General features: G+C 40.0%; 2 protein-coding genes across 4 annotated transcripts in view; one reads left to right on the top strand and one right to left on the bottom strand.

The window, feature by feature from the left end:
- The window catches only part of atad2b (ATPase family AAA domain containing 2B), a 60,928-nt gene extending 53,461 nt beyond the window's left edge, over positions 1-7,467 (top strand). The window contains exons 27-28 of the mRNA XM_029496209.1: positions 1,727-1,855; positions 6,149-7,467. Coding sequence (XP_029352069.1) covers positions 1,727-1,855; positions 6,149-6,190 — 171 coding nt within the window. The 3' untranslated portion in view covers positions 6,191-7,467. The remainder of the gene's footprint in view (positions 1-1,726; positions 1,856-6,148) is intronic.
- Positions 7,468-10,128: 2,661 nt separating this feature from the next.
- Positions 10,129-13,822, bottom strand: part of klhl29 (kelch like family member 29) — a 192,817-nt gene continuing 189,123 nt past the window's right edge. For all 3 annotated transcript variants that reach the window (XM_029496549.1, XM_029496551.1, XM_029496550.1), the window contains one exon: positions 10,129-11,617. In XM_029496549.1, the coding sequence (XP_029352409.1) occupies positions 11,434-11,617 (184 nt within the window). In that variant the 3' untranslated portion in view covers positions 10,129-11,433. The remainder of the gene's footprint in view (positions 11,618-13,822) is intronic.

Below are 13,822 nucleotides of genomic sequence, written 5' to 3'. Positions count from 1 at the left end.
CCAAGTTACTGTAATGAAAAGCAAAAAAAAAAAAAAAGAAACCAATATAATACGCTCAATGCAGAGCTGCTGACTGCACTCCGAAGGCAGCAGTGATGACCATTATCACCTCGAATGAGCTCTGAATATTAGAGCAAGTCTTCGTGTTCTTAGCTTCTGTATGCACATTTTATTTGCCAAGGGAAAAGGAGTTATTAAATTGGCCAGGTGGAGGTTTTTATGTCAAAGGGATATTGCCAGCGACTCCTCCTCGACTGCCAGATTACGTTATGAAAGTGTGAATGTTTGAAAGGCATTATCTACTCAAAGTCATGTTTCCAGCCTATTGAGTGCAGAGTGATGAGACCCCACTGGAAGTGAAGCTGGGAAAGCATAGAAAATTAAATGTGTTTCCAGTGACAAAGCACACAAGAGTTTGGAAATGGGTTTTTTTTTTTTTTTACCTCCTCCATCTCAATATTGACCTTAAAACATGGCTCCCTAAATTCATTTACTGCCTTCAAAGTGAAATAGCCATTGTGTGTCTAGTTCTGTAACAGGTTTAATCTTACAACTGTTGTGCTCGGTGTGTGGTAGAATTAGTTTCAAAGGGTGGGCATGGGTTTCTGTAATCTAGTGAAACAAGAGAAAATGCAGACCTCTGACAGGGATTAATAATCTCCCCTGTCTCCCATGCACTGTTACTGTCAACACTGTTGTGAGGAGATGAAAGTGTAGTCATGCAACAGTAGCCAAGGTTTGTTCGATGGCTGTCTTAAGAGAATTTCTGAGACCAATAGTCAGTGATGCTGCATAGCAATTTGACGACCATGTATAAAGCTAATACAGTGAAAAACCAATCCATGGGTCTGTGAACTTGATGGTATTATATCTATAATTCAGCCTGTTAGCCATTTCACTGCCTCCCCAAAGTTTAAAATAAATATTTCTAATAGTCACAGCAGATCCCCAAAGCACCTCATGTTTGAAATTCATGTCTGCATTAGACACGTTTGTGCTGTTAGGTGAAAAAGTGTCCATTGTGAGGTACTGTTCATAAAGTCACAACTTGTTAGAAGTCTTTTAAGTGATGTGAAGCCTGTCTCTAACCTAAATGGTGGCAATGTTCTGTCATTGAAACCAAAATCATAGTGAGATGGAGTAGAGCAATTAATGCAATACAAACCTTTTTTTCTATGTTCCCTGTAATAATATCTCAGATAGTTACTGATCAGAGACTTTGTGCCTTATTAAGCTTGATATTGCCTTGGCTTTATGTGTTAAACACATGATCACTGGCACACAAACAATTTCATCATGGCTGAGGCACTTCTCTTTGTCTTGTCTATGATGGTAACTAATGACTATGCCTTTGCCTGCTCAGGCTTTGCATTCTGATGAGTCCTGTGTTCAAATACACACCACAGACTTAGTGTAAAATGCGTAGAACAGGTCAATTAAAAAGGGCGTTGACTGTCCAGAATGTTTTAATTAAAGTAGCAGTGAAATATAAACTTGGTTCTAATTATGATTAGCTTTAATTAGGTGTCACTTTGATCTTAATTGTGTTTGAATACAGCTGACCTCCAAACACTTTGTCTCGTTGCACCAACAGCGGTGCTTAAGTGGTGTGACCAGTTATTCACCCCAGTTTCTTTGTCCGTTCATAAGTACCATTGTTACTGTGTGTTATCAATAAAATTTTTAGAAACGTCTGCAGTGTTTCTGTTTGTGTGTCTTCCCGCAGGCACTACTAGATATGGTGGTGAAGAAGAGTGAGGGCTACAGTGTGGAGCAGCTAGAGAGACTGTACTCACTTCTTAGCCAGTCTATCTACCAGTACCGCAGAGAATACGACAAGACGCAACTACTGGAGGTTAGTGAGACCGACACACTCTGGGTCCGTCTTTCTCAATGGCTTTTAACTGCCTGACCACTTACCAGTAGAGAATGTAGTTGGTTAAAGGTGAAATATGCAGTCAATATACAGTTTCTGGGACAGTTATGTCAAAATGATTTAAAATGCAATACTGTTAACCCCAGGTAAGTATACACGAAGGCTATACCCTGAAGAGCAACTAACACCTTGAGGAAAAATTTATTTGCAACAATTCTAAGGCACAGATTAACTGATAATGTTCTAACCCTAAAGTCATATAGTAAAAACTCCCTATGACACCCTTTTCTGTCATTTTCTGGACTTTTTTTCTGTGATCTTTTTCAATATATCTATATTTTTGAACATTCGAGAAATAAAGCAAACAAGGTTAATTGAGTAGTTCTGTAAGGCTGTAAGGCAAATGGCCTGGGGGATTGTTGCTTCATTATATTTTCTGGTTGTGCTGCACATCTGACCTCATGCAAGCTAAATAACTCAGTCCAAGTAACTTGGACTTGTCAAGTCATACGTTGTAATTTTTTTTTTCCCCCCACTGAGGGTTTTGAACAACTGAAGATTTATTGAACTATTAAAATTCCAGGCCTGATAGATAAGTTAAAGGGGGCGGAAGAACAGTTTCAAAAAGAATTTGTCCTTTTTGGAGCAGACGTCTAGACACTGAGACTGGCCAAGTAGCATCTCAAAAATCATGACAGAGCCAGGTTGCCAGAGGACATGGATCAGGGCCTTGTTAATGGTATAAATCAATATCACTTTAGGGTTGAAAGTTGAAAGGGTTGAGTTAAAATAACTTTCTTTTTGTGTTCATGTTCTTGTTGCTCCAGAATAATGAGGGCATTGGGGACTCTAATTTAATGAGCTCATGTAAAAGATTTAGTTCAGTAGTTGTGTGTTTGAGGCATGCAGACATAAGAGAGTCCACAACGATTCATAAGAGAAACAAAAATTTCACACAATGTTGGTTTCGTGCTTCATTAAAATTTGTCATTTAGCTTTTGTTATCTAAAAGGAAGAACTACAACTTCAACAGTTTTCTTTTTGCAAAAACCTGAATCTGCAGCTTTGTGTTTAGATTTAATGTTTCTCCCTAATGCCAACCTGAAACCAGGACTCTTTACCTGAATTTAAAAAATAATAATTACTGTAGCTTCGAATTAAGTTTATAAATAATTGTGAGAGCCTTAGTCTCACGGGAATTTCCATTACATTCTTTGTCTAAGATTATTAAGGGTTAACTAAAAGGACTTACTGCAAGGTCCTTTCCTTTTCTTTTTGTTTCTGATCTCTTTTGACAATTTTCCATACAGAAGCAGCGCCTGTATATTTTCCCAGAAAACCATCTGGTCATCTGCTGCAGTTGTAGGATGTCAGTGCAGACAGCAGGCCAGGAATGGCATTGTCCTGGTGTTGGTAGCCAAAGCTGGCTGTCAGGATGTCAGAGAGAGCGAGAAGGAGAGAGAGAGGGAGAGGGGAGAGAGCAGTCAGCCAGGTGGTGCCGCCTGTCGACAGGCTGGCTGGTGAAGGAGGAGGAGAGGGCGTGCGTCTGGGCTCATCTCATACTGCCATCCTAAATTGGTGTTTCCAGAGCAGAAATGTCAGCGCGTTTGGCACGTGCTTTGTTTGCCTCTGTTTCCAACACACGTCTCAACTCCTTGTAACTTCCCAGAGAGCGGAAAATGTGCACATAGGCACATGTATGAAGGCGGCTGAAGCCATTCCCGCTTAATGTTGCAGCATGGATCCAAGTGAAATGGAGCATGTCCATACATTTGTCTCCCTTACTCTCCCCCTGTCCTCCTTGGGGTATGGCTTGTCTCAGTCTTCTAGAAGAGCTGACCTTTCAGCAGATGGAGTGGACTACGCCCTTCTTCCAGTTACATCCAGAGGGACCATCTCTGCTCTGTACACAATAACACACAGACTATACTTCGCTCTACAAATTGGCATTCATCTCACCCCAGGCCTAGTATCATTTTGACTGTCTCTCAGACCGCAATTAAAGACTTTGTACGGGTCTTTGACTTTTGACCTGGATCTTTGTGGTGCCAGAGCTGTCACTGGCTGATTTAGCACCACAAGGGTGGTTATTTCTCTGCCTGTTTGTACATTTGTTGCTGAAGATTGTGTTCTGCAAGTCATATAATTGTTGGTGTATTTCCAATGCAGCATCAGGGGAGAACACTTTTCTCTGTCCATTTAGATATTTGGCAGTGTGTTGGCTGATTCCTGCATGTAGGTTGCAACATATGATCTGACTTTACAACACAAAGAGATTTGGAACATGTGTACTTTTTAAATCATTATCAGTAAACATCTTGCTTTGATGTTAGACTCAGTCTTCCTTTGATAACTTGTTTAACAACATTAAGTACCATTGTTGGAGAGCATCAAGGAATATGAGGAAAACTATGATATTGACAGTAGACTGCAGAACAGAAAGCATTGGAGCCCTGGCTTTCATCTTTATGAATGGCTTGTCAGTAGCTTGTGAAACAACACCTTTATTGAGGTGATTGTTTTCTCTTCACTCTTTTTCCTAGGCGAAAAAAGTAAATATAAAAACAGCTTACGCTACTGTTTGTCTCACTTTCCTAATCTGCATGTACAAGTCACAGAGAAACCTGTTTTTGCCGGAGTTGCAGAAAATTTCATCTGGAAAATAGAAGATATCTGTAACTGAAGTGATGGAGGTAAAATGGGTTCAAAGAAGGTGGGCATGCCACAGTGATTTTAGATGCTGTTGCCACAAATGGGTTAATGACATCTTAACATTGTTAAGTGCGTGAAGATTGGTTTTTCATTTCCAACTATTGTAAGCTCCATTGGGAAATAAGGGACCAAGGTCTGTAATTCTGCCATATTTGACTCATCTTGCTTCACAGCTACGCAAGATTTCCACCCATGGTAAAGAGAGGGACAGTGCTGATGGCACAAGGTTTAGGACAGGTGGCACAGAGGCTTGTTACGCACCAGTGTCAAGAAGACAGCATATTTGTGTATGGTTTGTAATTTCCAGAAGAATGGTGTGAAAAGCACATATATTGATTCATTATGAGTTATGATGAGCTGAAGCTTTTAGAGATTGCTCTATATGAGTGACTTTTTGTCCAGTTACATGTTAACGTCATCAGTCCGAGCTTCACTGGCTTTTTACATCTTGTGTGACCTGGTTTTCATAGCTGTGGTGTTATGAATGTGTGCTAAGTGCCTAATGGTTATGGTTAATGGAGAGTTAGATTCAGATGCAGCATAACATCAGCCCTGCTCCCATTTCAAAGATATTCCCCCCAAAAAAGCAAAATATATTTGTTGTAGCTTGTTATAATCCTGATTATTAATGAGAATGTGTGATCTATCTTATTTCACTGAGGCGCCACACCAATTGCACCGTTTTTGGGCATCAGAGGATTACAAAAGCTATTTATAATCAGGAGTTGGCTAGAAAATGGTGCTGAATTCACAAGCTATAAAAGTGAACTGGCTTTTAAGCCCAAATTTTCAATTACTCCAAACAATAGAATGGAAAAATTCACTTTTCTTGTTTTGTACAGTGAATACATGGTTCTTTAAAAGTTTTAGATTAGAATTTTTGGCATTTTACTTATAGTCCATCAGTTAGCAAAACTGAAATTGATTGTGATTAATTTTCTGTAGGTGGACTAAACAATTACTTACCAAATAGTTTCAGCCTCACTGAAACCTTTTCTGTCTTGGTTCAAGATTCCCTGTCATCACAAACACTATTAAAGGAGATTGCAATGTTATGTGTCACTTAAAAGTTTTCAGTAATGACGAACTATTCACGGAAAAGTTTACCCTCTTTTAGAAGCGTAAAATTGTTGTCTACTGTGAAGTTGATACTTTTTAACTTTTGTTGTAGATGTGGATTGGAATTTTGTAGTGGTGTCTGTTGAACTGACTCAGCCATTCAGATGAGAGAAAACACACAGTGTAACATCTTCAAGGCATTAATCATGGTCTATTGCAGACTAACATCCATCTCTCTTCCTCTGGCTCTGTTCAGATTTAGTCAGTGTCAAACTCTGCTGTTTTCATGCTGAGAAAAATTGCCTGTCTCATTCCAGCACAGCTTTGCTTCATTTTACATCATTTATCATGGTGAAAGCTGTTGTTTGCTGTGGGAAATTTCCAAGTAATATTGAAGCCGTGGAGCACAGATGCTTTATACACACATCTAAGTTTTCTGTGTTGGTTGAGAGTTTGCAGTTTGTGTTTATCTGTGTGTGTCTTTTTCTGTTTCTGGTGCAGGAGATTGAGGAGAGAATCCAGCATTTTGATACATTCCTGTGAGATGGAGAAAATGAACCAATCAGGTAGATCCTGAACAGCCTGGGACCACAAACACAAACTGAGTGAAGGAGCTTCTGGGTGCAGCCCTCCAAAACACACATGCTCCCATGCCCTCCTCATGCTGAGAGGGAGCACAATGAGGACAAGGTTGAGGACAGAGACATTCAATGGTGCTATCGTCTCAGGAACCTGGCCAGATCCAGACCCATTCTACACAACCAAACCCGTGGAGGTGTGTCAGTCACACATGCAAACACACCAACGGTGACGGGCAATGCTGGTGCTACTCGGGTGCTACCTTTACTTTTATCCATGCTGCTCTTGGGATTATTTCTTAACTTGGATGATTAGCAAAACCAACAGAGCGGGTGATCTCATACTGCAACCCGGCTGCTTCTCCTTGGAGCAAACCATGCATACACACCCCTGATGCTTGGGTATGCATGCATTTCTACCAATACAAACTACAATTACACACACACACACACACACACACACTTGGATCCTCACCAGCAGAAGTGTGAATGCAGAGTGCCGCTAGAAGGGGGCTGATTATGTTTTGAATCACTGATCTACGTTGCTGAGCCCATCTTGCCCTCAAGCACAATGCTTCATCATAGGCCAGTTATTCCCACAATGTTTTCTGCCATTGCAGCTACTTGATTAGTTCAGTATCTGAGCCACCATCAAGGACACCCACCCAGACCTTGAGTTTAAAAAGAAGTTTTAGCAGTTCTGCCACACCTGAACTAGAGCTGGTTATGTTCCCCTCATTGCAGCAGTCATCAGGTGTGTTGGTCTCAGAGCTTTAGGTGAATGGGCAGAGCCAGTAGATCAGCTATAAAACCACCCCACTCAAAGCATTCGCTCTTGGACCCCCTCTGGCATTCAGTCTTAGCCGAATGTCATGTTCTACATAGTTTGTGTTAGGTGCACCTCCCTCCTTACTCCATTCACAGTATGAATGTCCCCCCCCCCCCCCCCCCCCCCAAGCTGTGCCGCCAGTAGATTTTCCTATCGACACCCCGACTGAGGAACTGGAAGCAGTACAAATTGGAACGCGTGTGTAGTTTTGCACTGCCTAGTGTGTGCCTTATTTAAAACCTCATATGAAACTGATATATTTAGCAGGATTTATTAATTACTTCTTGTGACAATGAACAGGCTCCAAGTTGGGGTGGGTCTTAACCACTGAAGTCACAGTGACCTAGACATGCAAAAAAAACAAAAAAAAACAAAAAAAAAACAAGAGGATGATCTATAACTCAATGCCATAAGGTCAGTTAGCAACATATCAAAATTCTACATCTCTGCTTGGTTTAAACAAATAATGAATTAAAGGCATTTGAAAACCTGAGGAATACCACGCTCTCACCTCTGTGGCTGGGTTGTGTCAGGCCCGATGTGTCTGGAACACTTGAAATGTTGTTACAATATTTAAATGTATTCAAACCCTGTTTTACCCCAGACCAGTGGAGGGAGATCAGTTTCCACCTGAGCAGACAGCACTAGCTTTTTTCTTTTTTTTTTTTTTCTTTAAGTTCTTCATATGCAAAGAGGAGGGGAAAAAACAAATGAGTCTATTGTGCCAAGTGTTATCTCACTCCCTTTGAAGGTGCTGACAAAATGGTGCCTGTTCACATGATTTCTCTTTCAACTATAAATATGTTCGAATTGATGGTCATAGAACCTCTGTATTATGTTGTGTATTTGATAATAATTTTTTACTTTTTTATAAAATGCTTTGCTTGAGTTGATTGTTTTTGCATGGGACGTTAATCCGACGATGAACAAGGCCATTCTAGGCAGTGCTCGTCACTAAGGTCTGTATAAAGCATTAAATGATTTAAGTTTTTATTTTCTGTTCTTTTACATGTGTGTACCGACTTTATGGATTTGTTTCATTCTGTTTTCTCAACACCAGAAAAGAGAAGCTGGATTCTCCTCTGTGGCCAACACAGTGTGTTTTCAAACTGCAGTAAATTAAGGTGTTTACTGAAGCTTTATAAGGTTTTTGTGGCATGCTCATATTTTTGAAGATGCCATATTTTGAGCAGGTGTAGACTGAAGAAGGCCCCTTCTTTCTCTCAAAGCACTCTTGTCCAATCCTCAAAACCGCTTGGTGCAACTCTGACCCCAGCTCACCTCTGCCTTTTTCAGATTTTAGGGGACAAAAAGACCATATGCAAACTGGCAATGACAGGTTGGCACTTGGACTACTGCAGAGAGAAAAACCAACGCTACCTCAGCTTAATTTATTTTCATGCGAAAACTGTTTACTGGGTACATAAACAGTATTTTTCTCCCCCTAAAATACTGTTGCAACATCAGTACCATCTTAGGTACCAGATCAGTGCAACCATGGCTGCTGCAGTAATCCAAGAGTTGTTTATATCTCTGATTGTTATGTATGTTTGCATTTGAGCCAGATGATGATTGCATAAATTTTAAGGATATTTCATGGACTGTATATTTTATGCTTTAGTTTCAGGTTCTCTTAATTTCTACTGTACCTTGACACTGAGGAAACGTCCTAGACCTGCTCCTCTTTGATACTATCAGCCCAGACCTTCTTAGACGCTAGAGAGCATTTACACATCCTCTCCCCCACCCCGATATGTTTTCTGCAGATTTTCATCTAAGAATTGATTAATTTATTGTTAGACATGTTTTACATCTAATGTTCATTAAATTTTCTTTTTGTACATTTGAAATTTAACGGATTGGGAAGCATATGTTTTTTTTTTTTTACACATTTTCTGACTTGTGTAGCATTTGTGTAGCATTTTATTTGGCGTGTACGGGGGATTAAAGGGTTTACAGGTCTCTCAGGTTCAACATGTGGCAACATGCCCTTTCACCTTTTCTATTTATTCCATTGCTCTGATATTTTCTTTGTCAGAAGTGGTTACAGACTGTGGCATACTGGAAAACACTAACATGAGGACAGGACTGATATTTAAAATGTAGTGTCAGTGTAGTTCAACCAAGAATGAGAATCAAGACCAGATAATTTTTTTTTTTTTTTTTTTTAATTCTAATTGTTCACGTTCTACCAAAAGAGTTATGTTTATGGATTTAAAGACATTTTGGAAAATAATATATGGGTAGTTTAAATGTCATACATTGTGATCTTCCTTTCTTGTTTTGAATTGTAGCCAGTTTGGACTAACAACCAATTTTTGTCTGGTAGTTGATTCTACGTAGTCCAGTATGCAGAAGGAGAAAGGGTTTGTTCTATCCAGAATTACTTTGTTCTTCCCTATTTTTTTTTTTCCCCCCTCACAGTTAATTTAGTCAAGACTTTTTTCATAGCATTGTTAATTCTTTTGTGTATTTAACACACATGTTTGCAATTGTTACTTTAGTGTAAGTTATATCTGAAATGAAACATTTACTGTATTTCTCAAATAAACTGCTGTGATATACTTGAATAAAAGGTGCAAACTGTATAGTTTAAGTGTTGCTTACTTAGAGTAAAATTTGATTGTCTGCCATTTTATGCACCACTGAATATTCAATTAATTGTTTTATGTTTCTGTACATCTGTCCTACAGGAAAGTTAAGAAAATTGCTTTAAATGTGGTACAAATATAATGAACCGATCAGATTTAGTGGTCCAAGGTTGCTGTGACCTCCCAATGGTACTCACAATTCTCATGTCATGAAATAATTTTTATGGGCAAAGGTTGAAGGTCAAGCTAACATTGCTAACATATTGAAGAAAATTAGTTGCTTCTTTCTTTGTCATAAACACACTTTGGAATGTTTATATTTTGATTTTTGATTATTTCGTCACTGCTCTGTGGTACACAGAATATTTTCATTGCTTATAAGGAACCTAACTGAGCAAAGTCTGTACCTAAACCCATATAAAAACAAACCAAGCAAAAAAAAAAACTCAGACTTGACAACATGCTCATTGTTATGGTATATGTATTAGGCTTCAATAATAACAATTGTTAATTTCTTCTTTTTGGGTACAGATTTACAGACATACCTTTTGAATCCAACCTATCAGGGTTTTTTTTTTTTTCCTAAAAACATTTATACAGAATTGCCTTCAGGTTTTAAAATATACATATTTCCTTGCTGTATTTACAGAATAGCAACCCAACATCTTGTGGGTTGCAATGAAACACATTGTACAAAACAAAAAAGAGATGGGAGGAGAAGCTGGTAAAGTCCAGAGGAAAAGATGGATCAACAGATTACTCTTATAACGGTCACAGGTGATTATTGTGCTTTTATCTGGAGGAACTGCCCCAACTTGAACATCTGTTCCGACATCAGTGGAAGGGAAGAATTCCCTCTTTCTAAATCCCCAGCTTTCTTTTTTCCCAGAGTTTGAGAGTATAAATCAATGGAAAAAAAAACAGGCCACTCACCCGCCAGATGGCATCCCAATCAAGTGGGAATCGCAAAAGAACAAAGTAAAAATAAAGATTTTCTCTCTTATTAAAATCCTACCTGACCCAGATAGCATGTTTTTTCCAATGTTTAGCAAGCCATCACAAAAATGGGGTTACTTGGAGTTCAAATCTGTTCTTCGAATCACCTCCTAAATCCGCACGCTGAAGGAATTTCACCCCCGCACGATGCAGAGAGAAGACACTTGTCAAATCCACTGATGAAGAGGAAAACAGTTGGATACCTTTCCTTCATTTTCCTCCTGCTCTGTAGATGTCACTGCTGAAAAAATGTTCATACACCACAAAGAAACTCTGCTCTCTAATGAATGACTATGGAGCCTACACCTGCCAAAGACAATTTACTCAAAAAGGGACAAGAACCTTAAGCTGCAAATGGCTTGCACAGCACTGAGTCACAGTGTGTTAAACAAACAGGGAGGTGTTGAGTTTACAGAGATCTGAAAAAGACATAACTGAGAAGAAAAGAGTTACAACGTCATTAAAAATCAAGGAGTTTGTAAATTACTAAGAGGGTCCCTGTGCCTGGTGGATGAGAGGATGAACTACTACCATGACACATACAGTACTGGAAGTTAGGCATGGCCACCTGACATGGCTGAGTAGTTGAACATGAGTACATTCTGCACAGGGCTTTTTTAGGTGGGGTGGGTGGGACAGGTAACAGGGGCGAATGGATGCTGGCGTCAAGTCCAGAGGTCAATGACTGAATGACCGACAGGCCCGGCCCTAAGCTGCCGTTGCACATTGTCCCACAACCGGAGCTCAGCTGGTGTTTGGCATCGACCCAGTGTGAACAGTTACTTGCCGCCATCAGCCGCTCTGGATGTACTTTTTGATGACCACGCAGCCGTGTCTGAAGAGTGGGCATGGCAGTGACTGCAGGAGCGCCCAAGTGTTGGTGCATGGGTCGAAAGTCTCCATGTTGCCGAGGGCTGGACCCTCACTGCTCACAATGCCTCCTGTGGCGTAGATCTTCCCGTCCAGGATCACAGCACTGCACAGACACACAGGGTTAAAGGAACCGTTCAACATTATCCAGTATATCTGTAGGACCTTAGATTGATAGCATTAACATGTCTATCCATTAAATATGAACCAACTAGCAGCAGGTTATCCCCAAAAAGCAGGACTCAGCTATTTAATGGAGCACTATGTTCCCATTTGTTGGGCTAGTTCGTTTAATCTGTACAAGACATGCACAAACGACGGGCTGTACAAGAGTTAGCTGATGAGATCTTTCCCACAATAAGTTGCTTTCTTGAGTTTGAGGTGTGATCTGGGCAAGTATGACGAGCAATAACACAGCTGGACATATAACAGGCTCTACCAGGCTAGTTATTTAAGCAAATTCCACAATACTTGTACTTTCGATATAATAGTATTAATGTGCTTGTCTGACTGGTCTCTCTCCTGCAGCATATAAGAGCTGTATTTTGTTGCTGCTAATGCAAACATTTCCTCCTGCTGCTTAGGAAAAAACAAAAAACAAAAACAAAACAAAAAAAAAAAAACAACAAAGAAAAACCTCAACGGGCGAAACACAGCATGACTACCAACCAGAGCAGCCTTGGCACAAATAATGAGAGGTCATCAGCGTCAGGGAGATAAGTGGGTGAGAACAAGTGTGAGCTAATGTGGCTTTGATAGTAGATAGCTACAGTGAGTCAGGGCAGCAGGAATACTGTTATTGTTAATCGTGACTAGACAACAAAGCCAGACAGGAGACAAAATCTTCACAAGCATTCTGATTGTCGATTGGTGCCAGGCACCACACCTTTCATTCATTTGACGTCTCTAACACATGCTGTCAATTAGGCTACTTTTTAAGATATGGGGGGGAAAAAAAAAACAAAAAAAAAAACCTACACACATTACAGTTCCTCTTGAGGGTGAAAGAGAAAACTAACGAAAAAGCAAATATCTATACAAACATGTTCACTTGATATGAGAAACAGAAACAGGAGTTTGTATGCAGAGCGGATTAAAACTTGGGCTGTAAGCTGATTAGGGCTTTGTACTCCTATTGGGGCTTGGAATGATCTGCATTTACATATAGTGCACGCTCAAACACACACCGTTAACAGCATGCCGTCCTATTGCAGCAATTTACAACACTGTTGGGACTGACAAAGATTATTACATAAAGCCTAAATCTACTCAGAGAGCTAGCACAGCTGATCCAAAATGGAGAGTGTGCAGGGCAAAGCCTGGAGCTGCTCCTCCTGATAAACAGAGGGAAGGGTGCAGGTCTGCAGAGGGTCGAATGCAGCCAGGGGAGTATATTAGTGCTCCAGCACACAATGACCCACAAGACTTCTGTGCAGGAGCATGCACTGCAGATAGTGCTGTTTCTGAGTACTTCTCTTTTTGGCAGCTCTGTTTGTTTGTTGTCCCCCCCCCGCCCCCCCCATGTCTTCCTCTCTTGCATCAGAGTTCGTTAAATGTAGCAGAACAGCTGCCTGGCGCGTGCTGCTGCAGCTTATCAATAACTCTGACAACATGATTTATGTTATACATTCTGCACATAAGATCACTGTCTGTAATTGCTTCCCAAATGTATTTCACGCATGCTTCTTTCTTTCTCAGTTTCTGCATAAAAAAAAAAAAAAAAAAAAAAAAACCTGCTTCAGGCCCAGAAAAGTGTGAGTTCATTATCCTGAAAACACCACACCTCAGTGGCTTGAGCTGCCTGGGATATTAGGACATGATCCCACTGTTGTTACTTTTCATTTATCTCCCTCTATCACCCATTATGTCTTCACAAATTCTCTTGGTTACAAGTGTAGACAGCAGTTTCCTACTTCTTTTAGAACAATAACACGAAACATAACTACAATAAATTAAACTAACAACACGTATTACCTATATGTCACCCTCAATAAAACTGAACCGAATTAAAAGCTAAAAAACAAAGCCCATGAATGATAGAAATATTTTCCCATCCGAGGGAGGAGTTTCACTCCTGATACGGTGTTGGAAATATTGCCAGCATCAAAACTGGTATTGTTCAAAGTTTAATTAGCTGGCTGGAAAATATTTACCCGTGTCATGACACATGGCTGGCAGATTACTGTTATGCTTAGCTTTTACGTGGAGACTTAAAGGAAAACTCTGAGTAAAATTGTGGGTAATTAAAACCGGTGCGCATGCTCGTATACAGGTGCACTGCATGCTACAATTAAGCAATTAGCATCTAATT

This window comes from Echeneis naucrates, chromosome 24 (assembly GCF_900963305.1).
Source record: "Echeneis naucrates chromosome 24, fEcheNa1.1, whole genome shotgun sequence".
In the NCBI taxonomy this organism is placed as follows: Eukaryota; Metazoa; Chordata; class Actinopteri; order Carangiformes; family Echeneidae; genus Echeneis; species Echeneis naucrates.
This window is presented reverse-complemented; position numbering and strand designations above follow the sequence as displayed.